We start from the raw sequence: 21,997 nt of genomic DNA, 5'->3' as shown, positions 1-21,997 counted from the left end.
TAGTCTTTTTTTTAACTTTCCCCTGCATCTAATAGTTTTATAAAGAACAAAGACTTTGGACCTTTACATGATGTTTATTCACCAGATTTCCTAGGTCGCACTGAAGTTCCAGTGGCAAAAATTCAAACAGAACAGGAAAACAAAGGCCCTACCACCCGTCGACTACTGCTGCACGAGGTCCCCACGGGGGAGGTCTGGGTCCGCTTTGACCTTCAGCTTTTTGAACAAAAAACTCTCCCTTAGGGGATTGGGGAGGACAGCACCAGAGGCTCTGCCCTCAAGACTGGGGCTAGAGAATAACAGAATGGGCTCTCCTGGGACTGAGGAGCATCACTCGGCTTCATCCATCACAAAGCCATGCAAGCTGGGGCCTGTATTTTATTGCACACTAAATCGCTAGCAATCTATGCAAACATGACCTTTCCTCTAAATAAACAAACCCCACAGCACAGTGCCTTGTACTAGTGTTAACATGTTCAGCTGTGTTTAGATGCCAGGTTTCCATTTTCAGGGCTATAAAAGTATTATGTGGAAATGAGGCATCAGACCAACAGATGTTACCACTTGGTGAATGTGTCTACCAGGGGGAGTGGTTTGGTGACACTGGACCATTCCACACATTGTGACCTCTGCTGGGTCACGGCACTCAGGAGGTGAAGGGTTGGGATGAAACGCTGCAGCCTCAGCGCTCCCGCAGCTGATACTGATAGGGCGTCTACTTGTGCACTGAATAAAAACAGAAACTTGATCCTTTTCTTCCTAACTAGATTTTATCATTCTCTGCTATGACAATATAGATTGAAATATAAAGGGGGAAGCTTGATGTACTTTAAATACTGTGAATTCTAATAATGTGGAAAATATTTTTCAACTTTAATTTTCTGAAGTATAAATTATTTATGTAAATTCCTTGTTTGCATATTTCATAGGACATGCATCTTTAAGCTTTATCATTGCCAATATGTACAGAAGAGAATAAAAATAAAAGTTTATGAAGTTATCTTTCAAAGTATGACTGATTTATTTTCTTCATGAAACACTTTTAAAAGGTAATTTCAGAGGCTGCTTATAGTGAAACCAAATTTCTTTTCTGGTACAATGGGGAAAAACCAAAGATGGGGTGACAATATGGCCAAGAGACCCAAGGCCTAGCTTGACTCTTTGTAACTTGCTTTGTAACTTTGGTGAATCTGTGTTTCATGTTCCTGGGGCAAAGTTTCTTCACTGGCCACAATGGAAAATATAATTCAATATATTCAAATTTTTTTAATCCATCATTGACTCATTCCATGTATTGGTCCTGGACAATGATTGGATAAAACAGACAAAAAGAAGAAACAGCATTTGGAATTGACAAAAACAACTGAACATTTTGCTCACTTACAGCAAAGTCTGGCAGGTCAGCACAGCCTCACTGAGCAAGCAAACTGCTGGCCATCTCTCAGGTTTGGAAAAATGCAAGTATTGGTTCTGGAGCTAACTGTGGGCTAATGTCAGAATGCCTGCCATGTCCCTAATGATAGGGCACGTTTAAAACCAGTTCTGGGGTTTTTGTTTGTTTGTTTGTTTGTTTGTTTTTTAGCTGTAACTGCAGAACAATCCTCCTCTTCCAAGGACTACTGGGGACTTTAATTCTCACTAGATGAGCTGTGACTAGTACCATTTCTCCATCTTGAGACAAGTCAGGGTTCTTTGGGCAAATTTAGGACAGAGTCACCTGCCTGATCTGAGTAAGATGGCTTCAGTGACCTTGGAGGATAATGCCCGTCAGTAATGCACCCAGCAATTCCATCATCCTCTGGAAGGACACTTGGCCAAAGGGTAACTCCACCTTCCTAAAGAGGATCCACTTGTTAGCAACCTGGCTTTGTTACCAAGTGTGTCAGAGGAGAAAGTGTCCCCTGGGGGCATTACTGGGACTGACTTGGAGTGGGACACTATTCGTAAAACCTGGATATTGGCTCCCAGCCAGCACTGTGCCTCTCTGAGCATCAAATATTAGGGGATAATAATCCATCTTGCTATTAAAATTCTCAACTCAAGGTTCCTGTTTCATTACCAGAGCTCCATAAACAGTAAGTGCTACTATCTGGACACTTCTTGCAATATCCTTCCACTCCTCGAGGGGAAAACCATTTTCCCAATCCTTTAACTATTGCAGGACATGGCAGACCGAAGTCCGTGAAGCTTTATTACCTTGTGCCAATGATGGCCTTGCCTGGCCATCCCCTGCAGGGAGGCCAGGTGCTTCCCCAGGACCTCGGCTGTCATCACTCTTCTTTCTACGGGCTGTGGCCCCCATCTCTGTTCATGATCCCCAGCTGCCCAGGAGCGGGGTCTCTGCTGTCGGGTCCCTAAAACCTAGTGACAGAAGAGAAGGACTGAGTGTGGTGTAAGGTCGTGGAGGCTCACCGGAGCAGAGGGACCTAGAATCCTGCCCCACACCCGGTCCTTCTGCCAAGCTGAGTCTCAGGGGGCTCTGCACCACCTCCTGCCTCGCTTGTCTCCTCTGCTCTCTGCGCTCTCCCGTGAGATCTCCATCCTCAGCTGCGTGGACCTTAGTGTGCAGAGACCTGCTGTCCACACAGGATCCCCTGCCACTGTGCTCAGACCAGCCAGGTGTTCCCAGCACCCTTGCACCCTTCAGTTAGGGACAACTGTGACAGGGTCCTAGCCTACAGATCAGAGGAGTGACGTGCACACCCCAGGCCTGGCCCACAGATGCTAGGGCAGAACTCATCCCAAATTGCTTCCCCTTTATGGTTGACATGAATGAGTTTCCTGGAAGCCAGGTGCTGAAGATGACAAAGGCCCATCAGAAGAGTCCTGAAAGTGGGCCAGCCTGCGGATGTACCCACCCAATACTGAGGCACAAACAAGAGCAAACCTCTGTGTGTTTAAACCACTATCTACTGTTTGGTGATAGCAAATAACCTTCGCTACCATAAGAGTAGAGCTGACTAGTCACATGAAGATCTGAGATAAACAAGTGGATCATCACACCAAAAAGCTTCTATACAGCAAAGGAAACAAACAATGAGGAATAGGAGAAAATACTTGCAAACTATATAGCCAATAAGGAGTCAGTATTCAAAATACATGAGGAAATCATACAACCCAATAGCAGAAAAGCTAAGAACTCAATTTAAAAATGGGAAAGAGCTTGAATAGATTTGGGGTATTTACCCAGGGATTCTTTACCACTGAGCTACATCCATATCCCTTTTTATTTTTAATTTTGAGACACGGTCTCACTAAATTGCTGAGGCTGGCCTTGAACTTGTGATCCTTCTGCCTCAGCCTCCTGAGTTGTGAATAGATATTTTTTAAAGAAGACAAATGATAATAGCCATAAGAAAAGATGCTCAACATCACTAATCAGGGAAATGTAGATTGAAACCATAGTAAGATAGCATATCACACCTGTTAGGTTGTCAGTTATCAACAAGTCAAATTAACAAGTGTGGGTGAGTATATGGAGAAAAGGGAACACGTCCACTTTCAGTAGAACATAAACTGGTACAGCCATTATGAAGAACAATATGGAGGTTTCCCAAAATTTAAAAACATAACCTCTATATCATCCAGTTACTTCACAACTGAGCATATATATTTGAAGGAAATAAAACCATGTCTTGAATAGATATTTTCACTGCCATGTTTATTGCAACATTATTCACAACAGCTAAGACAGGTAAACTAAGTGTCCATTGATAGGTGAATTGGTAAAGACAAGGAAGTCCTATCGTTTGTAACAACATGGATGAACTTGGAGGACATCATTCCCAATGAAACAAGCCAGTCCCAGAAAGATTAACACTGCAAAAACTGGTTGATGTGTGAAATCTAAAAAAGCTGAACTCAAGAGAGCAGGTGAGAGGTGGGAAAAGGGGGAGACCTTGGTCAAAAACTGTCCACTTTTAATCATGACGCTCTAGAGACCCACTGTACAGCATGGTGACTAAGTTATTAATACTCTATTATATACGGTTGGACTTCCCTATTCATGGATTCCGCATCCATGGATTTAATCAACTGCAAATAAAAAATATTTGGGGGAAAAACTGTATCTGTACTGAACATTTAGACTTTTTTCCTGATCATTACTTTTTAAACGATACATCAGAACTATTTAAAAGTGCATTTATATTGATCTAGGCATCTTAAGTAATCTAGAGATGACTTAAAGTACATAGGAGGATGTGCATAGGGTATGTGCAAAAATTACACCGTCTACCTAAGGGGCTCGAGCATCACATGCTGTGGGATTCAGAGCATCCTAGAAGCAATCCCCACAGATACCAAGGGACAACTGGACCGGAAACTTGCTGAGAGAGTGGATCTTAAGTGTTCTCACCACACACAGTAACAAGGTGGAGTGAAGGATATATTAATATGTACATGAAATCATCACCCACATTCAATATTTTAAAAAATTGAATGGGGCGGCTCCTTTGCTCTCAAATATAATTATGCTCAGAAAAAGCTGATGAGGAAAGCAGTCTGGTAACCTGCCATCTAAGGAGAATTCATTTGGCTCCAGAGAGACTGGGAGAACAACAGGCTGAGGAGAAGCTGGGTCCCAAAATATCCAACCAGGTTTTCAAACTGGAGAGAGGAGATGGTCCTTGGCCCTCTGCGTGTGGCTGGTGGAAGGAGAATCAAAGACGTGCAGCTGTCCACTCACAACAGGTCCTGGACCCTTGGCCTACGGCAGGCGCTTCCCCAGGGGCTAACCTCAGGCTTCAGGGCTGTGGGGGAGGGATGGGGGAGCAGGCCAGGAGCTGCTGTGCCCACCAAACCGTGAGCACTGGGTGGAAAACTGATGGCAGAATCCCTGTATATAAAACACCTCTTAAGGCTGAGGCAGCTCTCCTGGCAAGCACGAGGCCTGAGGTTCAATCCCAGCACCACTAAAAGAAAATAAAGGTAAAATAAAAGACCTTTTAGATACTTAACATCTCATTTTGCTTTACCCCTTTTTGTATAAATTTCAGTTCAAAAAATCCCCACCTCCTGTGACTGAACTGAAAACAAGATTTTTGGTCAGGCTTGGATGTGAGAAGTGATCAATGGTAGAAAAATGGTGGGAGGACGCAGACTCATGGAAAAGAGCTGAGACCACCTTAGAGGGCAGCTCCTTTCTGCCAAGGGTCTCTTGAAAGTGGGGTCCAAGGTCCCACATCTGCCACCATCTGAGCCTCATGACCCAAGGCTTTCCCACCCAGAGTGCCCCCCCCCAGCAGCAGCTCCAGGTCAAGACAGCCCACTGGTTCTTGTGCATGGAGCCACTGTCCCCTTCTGCCGGCTCCTCTTTGCCCCTTTCCTGGGCTACTGCCCCCTCTGCCCCCAGGAGCCTAGTTTTGAGGGAAGGCTTTGCTGGGGGCTCTGCTTTTGAGGTGGAGAATACTGTCTTGGGGATGCTGCCAAATCCTGCCAGCCAGGCCCTGCCCCAGGTCCCGCTCACCAGACCCCTCTTCTCAGCCTCCTTGTTCTTGCAGAGCTGGGAGACACGGAACTGCCTTTCAAAAGCAAGCTGGCAAGCAAGCTGGCTGAGGTCGGTCGTCTTCTTACCAAACAGACGCTTCTTTTCCATACAGATAGGCCTTTCAGGACTTTGGAGAAAAGAAGAAACATTATCTCAACTCAGAACAAACTGAACTGTACCGTTCTAAGGAATTAATTTAGTGAACTCTGTGTTCATTATAAAAAGGAAAAGCCATCGAGACATCAGTGGTAGCTGTCCCTCTGCTATGGATTGGATGAGACCCCTAAAGGTCCTTACTGAACTTAGGTTCCCAGGTTGGTAGTATGGGGAGGTGCTGTGAGGCCTACTGGGAGGGTCACAGGTCTTGGGTGCATGTCATTGAAAGGGACCATGGGACCTTGGTCTTTTCCTTTTTCTCTCTCTGCTTCCTGACTCCTGATGTGAGCAGTTTGCTCCTACAAGTATTCTTGCCATGATGTACTTCCCTCAACAATGGCCCAAAGCAGTTGGGACCACCTCGTCCTGGACTTGAACCTTGAAAACTGAGCTACGGAAACCTTTTCTCTTTGGAGGCTAATTGCTTCAGGTATTTCACTGTGATGATGTGAAGCTGGCTAATACAGCTCTCAGTCTCTCTGCCCACCCACACCCCTGCTGGCACAGTCTGCAGATAAGCAGGTGTCCTGGGACCCTTCTCCAGCTGTGGCTGAGGCACAGAGAGAGTTGTGATGAGGGATTAATAGACAGCCTCCAGTGCTCAAGCCCGAAAGTCAGCAAAACTGGAGCATCTGCTTCCTACCCCTGCAGAGAAAGCAGCGCGCACAGAAACAGAAATGAAGCAGGTTCACAGGAAGTGACAGTGAAAACCACATAGTCCCCAAAAGGAAGGGACTGATCTCTTGTCCCCCAAGCAGTCTGGCTTTCTGGCCTTGTCTTTCACAATTTGCTGGTGCTTTCTAACATATGTACCTCCCCTGCCCCCATTTCTTTAACTTGAGAAGGATTATGTTCTTTGTTAATCAAATTGCTTCTGACTCATCTGACCACCTCGAGCTTAAGTCCTTTCTTACTTGGTCAGCTGTGTGAGGCACCCAGAGGGCTGTCACCAAAAGGCTGCAGGTAACCCACTCCCATCTCTTTTCTCCCTCCGTTTACCCGTCCCCCACCACTCTCTAGCTGAGCACTGGGAACACAGCCCTGCCCTCAGGGGCTGGCTGCTGGGAGGGTGGGCCATGCTACTGTGGGACTTTCTTGCAGCACTGAAGTGGCCAGTGATAGAGCAGGGACACTCATGACCCCAAGGGTCAGGAGCTGTAAACATGCAGACTTGACCAGAGACTCCTGTGGATAATATGTATTTCTTTTCTTTAAGGAAAAGGGATTTTTGAGATGAAGCCAGAAAGGGTGTCAGGGCCCAGATGGCACCTTGTGTGCCTGTTAAGGAGACTGCATACGTTTGAGAGGGTTATGGGAAGCTACCCAGAGTTCTCGGCTGATTGCTCCTGAGACATCACTCAAGCTGTTAGGCAGAGACTCTGGAAGAGACCAGATTAAAGAAGAAGGACCAGCTGAGCACTGCAACATCAGGGGCTGGGGAGCCAGAGAGGGGAAAGGAAGAGTGAAAGACCCCAGCCCAACAACCTCAGGCCTAGTTGCAAAACCACCGAGGCATGTCACAACCTACGCAGGCACCAGAGGTGTTTTTCAGATAATTAGTTAGGTGTAACCGGTTGGGAAAGGACAAAGGACCAGGTCCCTAGGCATGCCTGAATGAGCAGGAACAGGAGGACCAGAGTGCAAATATGTAGCTTTTATGTGGTTCTTTTTTAGTAACATACAGTGAAAAACAACTTTGCCCTTTAGGTAATCTATATGCTGGGTTTAAAATTAACCAATAAGAAACCTATTGTTTCCCCCGTGTGAAGACTGCCCCTTTACCCTATAAAAATCTCTGTATCCCCCAAGCCCGGTGTGCCAGCTCACCAAAGCTCCGGCTGAGGTTCTGCTGGGCACCCGCAGGCGCCTGTGTCCCCCAATAAATCCCTCGTGCTTTTTGCAGCCAGTGTTTCGTGTGATTCTCCTTGGACAGGGAAACGGGGGTCTTTTCAAGAGGAGATGAGAAGTTGGGTTATTATTAATGTTCAAATAAAAGTGGTTTTAAAAAGGGGGCTAGGGATGCAGATCAGTGATAGAGCACTTTTCTAGAATGTATATAAGGCCCTGAGTTTGAACCCCAGCACCATGACACTTCCACTTCAGTAGTGAGTGTCCAAATTTGCATTCTGCTGCAACAACTAGTGGGAACCAGAAAATCTACCCCAAACACTCCTCATTGTAAAGCCACTGGATGTCTGTGGAAACAATTCCAGAAAGGGGACAGGCTGTCAGGACTGAGCTGACACTCTCCAGCTAAGCCCTGCTTCCACACTTCCCTTGGAGCATTTCGTACCAGGGTAGAAACTGCTTCCTCTGTGCTCTGAGGATCTTTGGTGGGTTATTTTTCCTCCTGGGACCTGGTAGCTGTCCTCACAGTTAGGCATTTAATCTTGTTCTCAACATCTCCTCCCGCAGTGGGCAAGTCAAGCTACGCATTTGCATTTGAGTTAGGTTCCCCAGTGGAGTGAGGGTGGAGACTCTCCAGACCCCTGAGCACAGACAGCCCTCTTCAGAACATTTTCCTATGAAAAGAACCAAACAGGAATTCTAGAACCGCACAACAAAATGGCTGAAAATAAGAACTCAGCAAATGGGTTTAAAAACAGATTATCAGACACAATGAAAGAGATTTTAAAAAATCTAGAATCAAATATGGAGAGACAAAAAGAATAGAAAATTCACAAGAAAAATAAGAGCCATAAAAGGTCACAGTGAGAAAATCTAAAATATGTTTAACTGGAGTACCCAAAAGAGAAGAGAGAGAGAATTATAGCAGCAGTAACAATCAAAGAGAAAATGACTCGGATTGTTCCAAAATCAGCTAAAGACATGAATCTACAGACACAAGACAAACCATGAATTCCAAGTAGAAAAAGAAATCCACATCTGAAAACATCCCATAACACTACAAAAAAAAAAAAAAAAATCAAAGAATGAGAAAATCCTAAAAGTATCCAGGGAAAAGAGATAAATTACTTTGAAAAGAACAACAGTAAGACTGGCACTTTCGATTTCTTAATTAAAAGAGTGACAACAGGATATATGTTAAAACAAAATAACTTCCAACCTAGTATTCTTTATTGTGTAAAAGCATGCTTTTATAAATGAAGGTGACTTTACTGTCATGTATATCTAAAAAGAACAAATAAATTTTTTTCTTTCAAATGAAGGTAGGGGGCTGGGGTTGTGGCTCAGCAGGAGAGCACTTGCCTAGTGCCTGTGAGGCCCTGGGTTCAATCCTCAGCACCACATAAAAATAAATAAATAAAAACAAAGGTATTGTGTCCAACTACAACTAAAAAAAAAAAAAAAAAAAAAATTTAAATGAAGGTAAGCCAAGTATGGTAGTGCACACTATAATTCTAGTGACTGAGGAGGCTGAGGAAGGAGGATCACAAGTTCAAAGCCAGCCCCAGCAACTTAGTGAGGCCCCAAGCAACTTGGTGAGACCCTGTCTCAAAATTTAAAAACAAAAAAGGACTGGGGACCCATCATTATGCACAACTATAATGCACCAATAAAAAATCTGGACAAAAATAGGAAAAAATTGGAGGGAGGGCTGGGAATGTAGTTCAGTGGTAAAGCACCCCTGGGTTAAATCTTCAGTAATAGATAGATAGATAGATAGATAGATAGATAGATAGATAGATAAATGAAATGTGAAAGACTATTTACTATATAATTCCAAACATATGACACTCTGGAAAAGAAAAATCTATGGAGATAGTAAAGAGATCAGTGGTTGCTGAGAACGGGGGCAGGGGATAAATTGGTAGAACACAGATGATTTGGGGTATAGTGAAACTATCCTGTAAGATACTGTAATGAGGGCTGCACATCACTATACATTTGTTAAATCCCATAACATGGTACACCACCAAAAATGAACTGTCACATAAATCATGGACTGATTATGTCAATGTGCTTTCATTGACTGTAATGCACTATTGTGGCAAAGGATGTCCACAGTGGAGGGAGACGTGTATCTGTGGACAGAGGATATAAAGGAACTGTCTCAGTATTTTATGTGAACATAAAATTTTCTGGAAAACTAAAATGTATTATGTTAAAAAGAAAAAATAAAGGATAAGTAAGCATTTTGAAGCTAATAGAAGCTGAAAGGGTCCCCATAAGCAAAAACACACTTAGGAAAATTATAAAAATAACTTTTGTTTGTTTACTGGTTGTGAAGGATATACTGAAGTATTTATTAATTAATTTATTTATTTATTTTAAGAGAGAGTGAGAGAGAGAGGGGGACAGAGAGAGAGAATTTTTTTAATATTTATTTTTTAGTTCTCGGCGGACACAACATCTTTGTTGGTATGTGGTGCTGAGGATCGAACCCGGGCCGCACGCACGCTAGGCGAGCGCTCTACCGCTTGAGCCACATCCCCAGCCCCTGAAGTATTTATACATGATACAACTTGAGGCCTAGAAATTCTTCTAGGAAAGATTCGCTTCAGAAAAGAAAGAACAAAAGTCATAGTGAATCAAGGACCTAGGAATTAGGCCAGAGACTCTGCACCTAATAAAAAAAAAAAAAAAAAAAAAACAGGCCCAAATCTCCATCATGTCAGGGGCCCTGACTTCCTTAAAAGACTCCTAAAGCACAAGGAGTAAAATCAGGAATCAATAAATGGGATGGATTCACACTAAAAAGCTTCTTCTCAGCAAAAGAGACAATTGATGAAGTGAAGAGGGAGCCTACAGAGTGGGAGCAAATTTTTATCACACACACCTCAGATGGAGCACTGATCTCCAGGATGTCTAAAGAACTCAAAAAACCTAACACCAAAAAAACCAATAACCCAATCAATGAATGGGCTAAGAAAATGAGCAGATTCTTCACAGAAGAAGATATACAACAAATTTATGAAAAAAAATGTTCAACATCTCCAACAATTAGAGAAATGCAAATCAAAACTACTCTAAGATTTCATCTCACTCCAGTCAGAATGGCAATTATCAAAAAATCAAGCAACAATAAGTGCGGGCAAGGATGTGGGGAAAAAGGTACACTGATTCATTGCTGGGATTGCAAAATGGTATAAGCAGTTTGGAAAACAGTATGGAGATATCTTAGAAAACTTGGATTGGAACCACTGTTTGACCCAGCTATCCCTCTCCTCTATACCCAACGGACTTAAAATCAGCATGCTGCAGAGATGCAGCCACTTCAATGTTTATAGCAGCTCAATTCACAATAGCTAAACAGTGGAAGCAGCCTAGATGCCCTTCAATAGACGAATGGATAAAGAAACTGTGGTATAGATACACAGTGGAATACTACTTAGCCTTTTATTTTTAAATATCTTCATTTTATTTGGGATCTGTTAAGTTATTTGTGTTTCATGCTGTTCTCTACATATACTGCCTAACACAAAGGTGATGATAGTAAAAACAAGAAAACCAGAAGTCACTAAAAAAAAAAAAATGACTAGTTACAAAACTTACATTAGGAAGTACCCTAAACTGCAGGTGCAACAAGCATTTGCTTGTTCATTTGGGTGCTGTCTCCGTACCTGAATGCCTTACTTTTCCTGGGTACCCCAGAGGCTTTATGAGACTCTTTCGGAACCACGTTTTGCAGAGTGAAAATGAACGGGGGCCATTTGGCGTGCAGTCTGTCCTTGGTTTCCTTGAGCTCTTTGGCGAAGTATTGTTTTCCTGTAGGAAAATAAAACATCTAAGTCAACACTCTTAAAAACAGCCCCAGTGGGGCTTGGGCTGGAGCATCATTTGACAATTAGCAGTCTCTAAGCCTGAAGTCCCTGACCCCAGAGCACCTGTCTCATATCGACGGCTGGCTCTGGCCTCTTCCTCTGCCTTTTGCTGTCTTCGCAGCAGAGGACCACAAAACGGAGGGACTGGAGCCTGCAAAAAAAGTGACACACTTTGAGACCCAAAATGCCTTAGTATTAGGCTGTTCACACCTGGGCAAAGCATTCCAGGCCTTTGTGTACCCTGAGAACAGAGGCCCAGGAGCACCCCGTCCACAGAGCCAGGAGAGTAGACAGCGGCTGCCTCCATGGAGCAGAGGGAAGGAGGTGGCCTGCTCCCTCTGGCGCAGTCCTGCTGTGGCTGGGCCACTACACGCCATGCCCAGGCCAGGTCTTGTCCTGAAGGGTCCCTCAGTCTAGAACAGACAGGTCACACACAGTGACCCTCTAGTCTTGAGAGAAGCCAGCTCAGGACACTGCAAGAGCACAAGGAGCGCTCCAGCCACCGAGGAGGAGGGAGGCCCTTGGGGAAGCCGCTGCAGAGGGGACGTCCGCGGGTCATTTTAGAAGGTATTTCTTTCTCTCCTCCTGATTATAAGCCTTGGGCTTTTCCCTGTAGTTCCTCACAACACTTAACCCAATGCTGGGCCCGAGGGTCTGGGTGCCGCGCCAAGCATCTCAGACAGGACTCTGCACCTAATAGAAAACAAAGCAAGCCCAAATCTCCATCATGTCAGAGGCCCTGACTTCCCTAACAAGACTCCTAAAGCCCAAGAAGTAAAATCAATAAATCTTAATTAAAAGATAGATTCACACTAAAGAGCGCATGACCAAAAGAACCTGATCTGGCTTGGGTGTCTGCAAGAAGCAAAATAAACCACGTCTCTCTTCAGGGTGAGACATATCATTAAAACAAACAAACAAACAAACAAACAAAACAAAGCAAAAAACCCCACAACTAACAGCAATATCTGATGGCTAATTCTGCTGCCCAGGAGCAAAACTAAAACCTGCATCTCGCCGTTTTAACTGGTTCACTGGTAGGATTCCAACTCTTGGCTCTTCTGGGCAGCCTTCCTGCGACCCCACACACCTTCTGCAGAGAGGAGCCTCCATTGACTCCGTATAGATCCTGTGACAAGTCACGCTCCACTGTACACACTGTCCCCGGGCCTCTCTTCCTCTGTTGGAGGCCAGTGAACAAATGAATAAATGAAAGAGCAAATTTCTCACACAGATACATTATGCAACCATCTAAGTTCTTTGGGTTCCTATTCTAATAGTCAGGGAAAGGCTTATTTGGATATTTAGAAAAGGGATAGAGAATAACTCTGAGAACTCGCAGGCTCGGGGGTGGGGGGGTAGCTCAGAGATAGAGAACCTGCCTAGCCTGTGTGAAGCCCAGAGCTCCCTCCCAGCACACACGCACAGAAGCACTAAAATGACCAGGTTTTCCCAACTCCAGCACTCCTAAGGATAAATAAATAAAAGACGCCTACCGTGCTTTTCCATAATTTGGTTTCTTTCTCTTCCTACAGAAAAGATCATCATAATGATCCCTAGATACAATTTCTTTTAGGAAAAAAACACACCTAAGAGCAAATCACAAGAACTGTTTGCAAGATTCATAAAAACCAAATAGCCAACTGCTCATTTTTAGATAAACACACAGCTTCAAAGGGTTATAAGAGGCTTTGGCAGAAATTTAGACTGCAGTGAAAGTCCACCATCTTTTACAAGGAATCATTCAGTTTTAGTCTGAAATCACCAAAGAGCCTTGTTTTGAGAACTTTCTGCTCCACAAGGCAGTCGCTCTTTGGGTCATTTTAATCATGAGGAAGTTTATCCTTAGACTGAGGGTGATTCTGCCTTGTAACTTCCTGGAACAGATGTGAGTCCACACGCCTGCCCATCAGTCACAGGTCTGCCTTTCATACCCTTAGTATTTACTCCCCTTCGGGCCAGCTCCTGGGTAAACACCCACCTCTCTCCACTCTTCCTGCTATGAAGTGGGGCTGAGACTCCACCCTCTTCTAAAGGTTCTATAGCTGTGTGGCCACAGGAGTGACAGGGCCAGACAGGCTGGGTACAGCCTGTTTCACCTGAGAGCGCAGATGTTTTGGTGGACGCTAGCTCACGTGGCTCACACTAAATCACAGACACTTGAAATCACTTGGACTTCAACATGTTATTTTTGAGAAGTGACTTTCCTGTGGTACACGTGTATGATCTCACTTCTGGACATAACTAAGATTGTGCACTTTGATCGTGCACTCATAGGGTGTGTAGGTATTTAACATATATATCAGAAATGTTGTTCACAAATACACTTCAATGCTCTGACATCCCAACTAAACTGTTCTACATCTCCAGTAAATACCTAAGGAGGGGGACCAAAAACAAAATGAAGAGTGGCTGGATATGGTGGCACACGCCTGTAATCCCGCTGCTCGGGAGGCTGAGACAGAAGGATTGCGAGTTCAAAGCCAGCCTCAGCAATGGCGAGGCACTAAGCAACTCAGTGAGACCCTGTCTCTAAATAAAATACAAAATAGGGCTGGGATATGGCTCAGTGATCGCTGGTCGCGTGCCCCTCAGTTCAATGCCTGGTATTCACCCCCCCCCCAAAAAAAAAAACAGAGTGAAAATACTGTAGACAAATTTGGTACTGCAAATAGGTGGGCCTAAATTCCTAAGGAGACTTCTGACCTCAAAAGTTAAAAGAAAAAAACATCTTCAAAGTAAGAAACCAAACGCATGTTGTTTTGTAAAGCCAGTCTGAAGAGCTGAACTGTTAGCCCCGTATCAATGGCTGGCTGACCACAGGGATTAGAAAGGCTCTCTCCTGACCCTGCGTGGACACATGACCCAGTCCTGGTTCATGAGAGCTACGGGAAGGCTGGGTAGGGGACCCCGGGGACCCACTGCTTCCTGATCAAAGAACAGGGAGGAGAAGAGTCACTAGCGCCTCCCCGCTGCAGCTATAAACACCATCAGGCAAATGTGAGTAGGATGAGATGAATGGAAAATATTAAGAAATATTATGGATACAAAAATAGAAAAAACTGACATTTATTAAAAAAAAATTCAGTACCGTTTTATCTGTGGATTTTAAAAAACATTCAAAGTTCTCTCGCTTTGTTTTTTCAGCTCCTCTATTTGAAGTTACTTTTTCCATAATTCTCTGTTGAATGGGCTCTGCCACATTCATAATCCATTTTCTGTGTAACATCTCTTTTCTTCTTTCCTTAAAAGTATCCAGATGCTGAAAATATGTATCCAATCTCTATTGAATACAAACAAAACAAATTATTAAGAGATTTTCCATTTATGGGGATTTGCATATGGGTTGAGGGGAAGACACACTTGTCTCTGTTCCTGAGCTCTCCACTACAAGTCCTAGCACAAGATCCTGAGAGCCCGGAGCAGGAAGAAGTCATGAACAGTCCTAAGGCACGCTGTGCCTTCATACTGACCTGCATTTCACTCATTAACCAGATTAAACTGTTTCTAACTCACCAATTTTTTTTTTTTTGCTTCTTTTTAAGGATTTCAAAACATTTTCTAGTTACCTAGTCCATGTCCAGCCCTTATCATCAGAAAAGGTTGTGACTAAATTGGGAGAGCAAAAAAGAACACCAAATTTGTTTAGACACCTCATTCCAATCTATAAACAGGCTACTCCCACCTACCACCTTTGATGCCCAAATGAGAACATATGTGTATTTTCTTCAAACTGCAAACCACAATACAAATGTCAAAGTATTATTAGAACCCCAAATTTCAACCCCCCTCACTAAGATCAACCCCCCCCTTAAGTTTACTAATTCCATAGTGATGAGGGATCGTTACTCTTGAATACTAATTCGTTTGGGTGGTTTTAGGAGATACAGGAGAAGGAGGCAAGTTTCAGGAGGAAAGAATTTCTATGTAGTCCCAGGACAAAGAAGGGAGCAGTTAGAACAATCCCTCAGACACATTCAAACAGGATTCAGGACTCTTAGTGATCCTGCAAGGAGGTGGCACAACCTCAGGTCCCTGCAGTATAAGGAGTGAATCAGAGAGCCTCATTCTCCCTGAAAAATGAGTCTCTTTGACGCGGTGCTACAGTTTGGACAGTAAGTCCTCCCAGAGAGTTGAATGCACGTCCCAGCTGACAGCACTATTGGGAGTGATGGAGGCGAGGCCTTACTGGAGGAAGTAGGTCATTGGAGGGTAGATTGAGACCCCTGCCCCTTCCTCTCTCTCTTTTTGCCCTCTGGCTGCTGTGAGGTAGGCAACTCTGCTTCACCATGCACTCCCCACCATGAAGTCCTGCCTTGCCACAGGCCCAAAGCCATGGGGCCAAGTGACCACAGACTAAAACCTCTGAAGCTGGGAGCCAGAATAAACCTTTCTTCTTTTCAAGTGGTTTATCTCAGGTATTCGTTGCAGTGAAGAAACCCGACTAACACAGGGTGACACCAGCTCTCGGTCATGCTCTCTGCATCCCTCTTGCTCCCCCCAAGCACACTTAGAACACACAGTCTGTAGCCAGCTCTTACCTTCACAACATAATTTTCTCTAAATAATATTGCATGTACAGCTTCATCAATGTCTTCTCTAGCTAATACCTAAAATTACAGAATTGGAGAGGAGGAGGTTAATCCTGAAGAAACAAAGCAGAATGACAAGTCTCAGGGTAAATCTAATGGCTGCACCTCAAAGCATAGTGTGTGACTTTTTAATTAAGGAAAATTGTGAAAACTCATCATCTAGGTTCATCGATGATCAACTCACAGTCAGTTTCATTTCATCTAAATCCCTACTCATTTTCCGCCCTCCACCCAGATGACTCTGAGACAAATCCTTGACATCAGGGCTGGGGTTGTGGCTCAGAGGTAGAGCGCTTGCCCAGCGTGTGTGAGGCACTGGGTTCCATCCTCGTCACCACATTAAAAAAATAAATAAAATAAAGGCATTGTGTTCATCCACAACTGAAAATATTTTTAGAAACCCTTGACATCATACCATTAAGTCATTTTTTAAGTAACAATAAGCTTACTAATTAAAGGGATCCTGTACAAATTGAAGCCTCTTCTGGGGCACTCATTTATTAGGTATGTTTTAAAGGGCTCTTGACGTCTCCTGTCTTCTGAAAGGTCACTTCATAGGTCAAAAGCACAGGAAGTTCTGTTGAGAGCAACATCTAGAGTCTCCAAGCTACTTGTCCCAGCTTCTGACTTCTTACAGACCCTGTCTCACACGAGGGACTTTGTTTCCATTATGAGTTTGAGTGAAGCTGATGCCTTTAATATTCACTGTAGGGCCTTTTCATTTGGATAAGTATAAACTGGTCTGCAGTTTTGATTCCTATATTGATAAGGAGGAAAAATGAAAGGGCAATAAAAAGCCAGTCTCTGAGCCTGGCACTGTGGTCCACGCCTCTCATCCCAGCGACTTGGGAGGCTGAGGCAGGAGGATCACAAGTTCAAAACCAGCTTCAGCAACTTTGCAAGGGCCTGAGCAACTTAGCAAGACCCTGTGTCAAAATAAAATTAAAAAGGACTAGGGATGTGGCTCATTAGTTAAGCACCCCTGGTTCAATCTCCAGTAAAAACAAAAACAAAACAAAAAAAAAAACACCAGCATCTGGAAGAGATACACTGTTACCGGGAATAATTTTCTCTAGTGAAAAATCATACAGGTTCTTAAAATGTTGTTATTCCATCTCTGGTTCTTCTTTCTGTTCCTCCCACTTTTGCATCAAAGTCAACTAAACCCCAAATCAAAATACCCCATCTGTAAATAAAGACATCTCAGAAAGGAGAGCTTTATTTTTATCCAGTTTCATATCTTCATGTGAAATCTCAAATGGTATTTGAACAGCTAGTTGGATAATCTCCAAAACACGCTCTTTATAGTGTAAACAGAATCTCACTTCGAAGCCTTCTCAGACTTATTTTAAGAAGGAAACTGAAAACGTATGTAAAACAAACACGTTTCCCCGACACTAAACTATAAATTTAGAACCAATCGTTCTATTTGGAGAAGTAGAAATCCGACAACTGTCTTGGGAACCCCCACCCCACCCCCAGCCACCCCAGAGGGGGAGGAAGCAGATGTCACACACACTGTCGCTTGTGCTGTGCGGCAGGCTGAGCCCAGGGCGCAACCCGGAGCCACATCCCCAGCCCTTTGGATTCGTATTTTGAGACAAGGTCTCTCTAAATGATACTAAAACTGACCTCGACCTTTAGACGCTCCTGCCTCGGCCTCCCAGATCTCTGGGATTACCGGAGTGTGCACCGCCCGGCGCCGGGTCAGGTTGTTAAACCACCTTTTTTTGTTTGTTGAAGAAATGGGCAAGAAAATGGGCAGAACTTTCCTTACAAGGAGGCCAGTCAGAGGGCGGTGGAGACGACCACGCTTTGCTCACGAGGGAATCCTTACCGGACCTGGGTGCGAGGAACTGCCCCGGAGCCCCTGCGGGGCCAGCTGGCCTCCCCCGCCGGCCTCCCCCAGCCCGACCAGGTGTCCCGCCACCCCGGGCGGTTGATGGGCGCCTCACCTCCATGAGCGGCACCGACTCGGGCTGGGGCCATCTTTTTAAGTTCTCTGGACTGAAATGTTCAGCGTAGTTGGACGTGGCAGCCATAGACCGCAGTCCTCGGGGGAGAAGAGGCAAACTAGGGACGCCCCGGGCCTCGCCGCCCCTCTCCAGCGGCCGCAGGTCCCACCACGCGCGCCCGCCTGGTCCTGGGCAGTGTCCTGGTCCGGTGCCAGGAGGTCGCACGCCGCCGGTGGCTGGGGTGCGCGAGGCAGGCGCGCTCGAGGCGGCCTCTAACGCCCGCCCAGGGAGCGGCGCAGCCCGCGACCCCGCGCCTGCGGAGGCCGGGGCAGGAGGTCGCCTCCGGAAGTCGCAGGTTCGAGGTCAGCCTCAGCAATTTAACGAAACCTTGTCTCAAAATGAAAAAGTAAAAAGGGCCGGGCGCGCACGGTGGCCCACACCTGTAATCCCAACGGCTGTGGAGGCTGAGGCAGGAGGATCGAGAGTTTAAAGCCAGCCTCAGCAAAAAACCAAGGCACTAAGCCACTCGGTGAGACCCTGCCTCTAATAAAATACAAAATAGGGCTGGGGCTGGGGCTCAGTGGTTTCGAGCCCCTGAGTTCAATCCCTGGTACCATAAATAAATAAATAGGGCTGGGGATGGGGCTCACTGCTAGTGTGTCCCTGGGCTCAACCCCTGGTGTGTGTGTTGGGGGGGGGGATAAAGGAAGGACCTATAACTCCCCCAGCAACACCACCTCCGCCCCTGATGGGATCAAGTTCCCGCAGCCCGCAGGCGAACTCCCGGGTGTCCAGGTAGGTGGCAGCTCTGTCCGGGTCTTTCCCACCCTAAAGGAGCAGCTCTGTGCTGGGCTCAGGGCTGGTCCCTAGTACACTTGATTTTCTATTACATTATTAAGTTTTTAATTTTTATCTTAGTTGTACCTGACTGTAGAAGGCATTTTGGCAGAATGATACATAGAGCATACTTACTCTATTTAGGATCCCACTCTTGAGGTTGCCCATCATGTGGATTTGCCTGGTCATGTATGCAAATACAAGGCTAGGAAAATTCTGACCAGTTGATTCTACTCTCTCCTATTCCCTCCTTCTCTTCCTTCCCTTCCTTTCCCTTTTCTAGTTCAATTCCCTTGTTTGGGATTAGCATCCACACATCAGAGAGATCATTCTGCCTTTGGTTTCTCCGGATTAGCTTACTTCACTTAGCATGATATTCTCCCGTTCCATCCATTTATTGGCAAATGCTATAATTTCATTCTCCTTTATGGCTGAGTAATATTCCACTGTATACAAGTACCACATTTTCTTTATTATCTATTGAAGGACACCTAGGTTGTTTTCATAGCTTGGCTACTGTGAGTTGAGCTGCCTTAAACATGGATGTGGCTGTGTCACTGTAGTATGCTGTTTTAAGTCTTTTGGGTATAGACCAACTATTACATTATTGATTTAACAGGTTCAAATATCATTTGTGAAAAGCAAGGAAACTGGTATATTTTTATGATTTTCTCCTCTTCCCCTCCTGATTTGTAGCAGTGTTCATAACACTTTAATTCCGTCCCAACATCATGACCACTTTTTTTTTTTGGGGGGGGGGGTCTCTTCTTACAGTTAACAGAGTCAGTGTTCCCATTGAGTCCTTTTACTATATATTTTTTGGAGGTGTCTCGACCCACGTTCATGATCTAATCTTTTTTTTCAAGAAGAGAGAGGCCTGGGCCAGGCAGCTCAGTGGTGCGGCACTTGCCTAGTATGCTCCAAGCCCGGGGTTGTATCCCCAGCAGTGCAAAAACAAAACCATTCTTTTTTATTGACAAATAATATTCTGTTTTATGGATATAACACATTTCATTTTACCTACTTATCAGTAATGAACATTTGATTGTCTCCATTTTGGCGATTCGGAATAATGCTGTTTTGAATCTCTTGTAGTAGAGAATTCGGCTTAGTTTCTTGAATCATGGCACAATGTTTGATCATGAATTCTCTCTGGTGGGTGTTTGTGTCATCCCCTTCCCCACTTGTTTCCTCGCTGTGTTTTTTGCTCTCTCTGGACCTCATGCCAGTTCTTTTTTGACGACTCGTCTGTGAATGAAGTGAGTGTTTCCCAAACTAACTATTTGCGGGAAGTTTCAGTGAAAGAGACCCTTGGGACTGTGCCCCACACTGGTAGGGTTTTCCCTGTAACCTGGGATTTCCTGAGTTCCTTTAGCATTTCTTCTCCTTGGCCAACAGAGACAGGCAGCCAGAGGGCTGTCCGGGTCGCTCTTCTACCACCATCACAGGAGCAGACTCTTGCAGCCAAATGTCCGGCCATGAGATTCTTTGTTCGGGTCCGGGGATGCTGGGAGCTGGGGGTCTTGCCTCTGCCTCTGACCCTCAGCGTGGGGAAAGCCCTTGGTCGGTGCATTCTGTCCCCTGCAGCCAAAGCCATCGTCTGTCTTTCCTCCTAGTCTCCTGCTTTCTGAAAATCTGGCAGTTTCAGGTAAACCCAGCTGTATGCTGCAGGGGTTTCAGAAGCCCCTGTTTCCCCCATCCCAGGGCTGTCTGATTTCAGCAGCCACTGACTGCTGCTGTAGTGTCGTACCACCTCGATCGCCCTGCTGTGTCCACCTCTCTTCTTCCCTTACTAGCCAGGCGACCTTTGGCAAATGACTCTTCCTTCTGTGCCTCTATTTATACATCAGTAAAGCAGATATAATAATTCTTCAAGTCCTTTAAAAAGATCCCCTTTGCCTAAGGAAGGCTAAATTCTGCTCCCCTGCACTGTGTCCTGTGCTTTACCATGACAAGGATTGAAACTCCCCAGGAGCCCCAGGGTGATGTTCCGAATGCCAATCAGCAAGTGAGTAGTCAGGATGAACTTTAAGTTCTCTAGAGAATACTGGGAAAACCTGGGGAGGATATGTGGATGTGGATTTTAAGGGTGCCTGACCAAAGGAAACATACCTTAATTTAAAAACAATAAACGGGAACTCAATAAGATCACTATCATTTTTATTAGACCTTTCAGCAACAATTTTTAAAAATTTATTCATTTTTAAAATTTATTCTAATTTGTTATACATGATGGCAGAATGCCAATCATTTCATATTACCCATATAGAGCACAATTTTTCAAGACACTGATTGTACACAAAGTATTTTCACACCATTCGTGTCTGATACATGAACTTAGGGGAATGATGTCCATCTTATTCCACCACCTTTCCTACCCCCTTGCCCCCTCCCTTCCCCTCCCTCCCCTTTGCCCTATCCTCCCATTCTGAGTCAGCATCCTCATGTCAAAGAAAACATTTGGCCTTTGCTTTTTTGGGATTGGCTTGATTCACTTAGCATTATATTCTCCAACTCCATCCATTTACCTGCAGATGCCATGGTTTTACTCTCTTCTAATGCTGAGTAATGTTCCATTGTGTGTATGTGCCAAAGTTTCCCTATCCATTCATCCACTGAAGGGCATCTAGGTTGGTTCCACAATTTAGCTATTGTGAATTGTTTCAGCAACATTTTTTAATTTCTGGGGAAAATACCTTTGCAATAACTGTCCATCCATGGTATTGCCGTCTCTTAATTGCTGTAGGCATTGAGCTGAAAAACGAATGATAAAAAAAAAATATTTATTGCAGATGTTTTTCTTAGAGATAGAACAGGATGTGTGGGCTTTCCTCAGTCCTCACCTGCAGGATTCCTGCTTGCAGGTAAACTCCTGAAGCAGCTGTCCTGTGTCCCCTTCCCACTGTATGCTCCTTGATTGCTGAGACCTTTGGAAGGTGTCAAAAGGGAACAGTTGAGTGTGCTGCAGTGGCGAGGGGCTTGCGGTAGTATAAGCAGCTAAGCTGAGCAGAGGCCCCTGAAGCCTGGTCCTGGCAGAGCTGAGTGATTCATCTTGCAGGCAGGTCTCCTGAGTCCCCTGCCTCCGCCTTGCCTTGCTCTATCTAGATTTGGAAACATGGAAATACTCAGGGACAGAGCCAGCCCTAGCGTGGATGGAGCAGGTCACCAATGCGTGATATGATTGGAAGGACCCCCAATGGTCCTGCTTTCCGAGGTCAGTAGACTTGGAGTAGTAATTTATAC

The 21,997-nt window shown here is 44.9% G+C and overlaps 2 protein-coding genes across 6 annotated transcripts in view; one reads left to right on the top strand and one right to left on the bottom strand.

The window, feature by feature from the left end:
- Itsn2 (intersectin 2) overlaps nucleotides 1-968 on the top strand; it is a 127,674-nt gene extending 126,706 nt beyond the window's left edge. For all 5 annotated transcript variants that reach the window (XM_026385822.2, XM_026386585.2, XM_077792092.1 and 2 more), the window contains one exon: nucleotides 86-968. In XM_026385822.2, the coding sequence (XP_026241607.2) occupies nucleotides 86-243 (158 nt within the window). In that variant the 3' untranslated portion in view covers nucleotides 244-968. The remainder of the gene's footprint in view (nucleotides 1-85) is intronic.
- Nucleotides 969-2,148: 1,180 nt separating this feature from the next.
- Nucleotides 2,149-18,024, bottom strand: Fam228a (family with sequence similarity 228 member A). Its single transcript, XM_026383509.2, has 7 exons — nucleotides 17,918-18,024; nucleotides 15,912-15,980; nucleotides 14,462-14,653; nucleotides 11,434-11,521; nucleotides 11,170-11,314; nucleotides 5,468-5,615; nucleotides 2,149-2,361 (listed from the first exon to the last, which is right to left on the bottom strand). Exons 1-7 carry the CDS (start codon nucleotides 18,002-18,004, stop codon nucleotides 2,149-2,151), a joined length of 942 nt encoding a protein of 313 aa, XP_026239294.2. The 5' UTR covers nucleotides 18,005-18,024.
- Nucleotides 18,025-21,997: the final 3,973 nt, after the last annotated feature.

Source organism: Urocitellus parryii, chromosome 12, assembly GCF_045843805.1.
Source record: "Urocitellus parryii isolate mUroPar1 chromosome 12, mUroPar1.hap1, whole genome shotgun sequence".
In the NCBI taxonomy this organism is placed as follows: Eukaryota; Metazoa; Chordata; class Mammalia; order Rodentia; family Sciuridae; genus Urocitellus; species Urocitellus parryii.
Note: the sequence above shows the minus strand (reverse complement) of the source record. Positions and strands in the feature narration are given on the sequence as shown.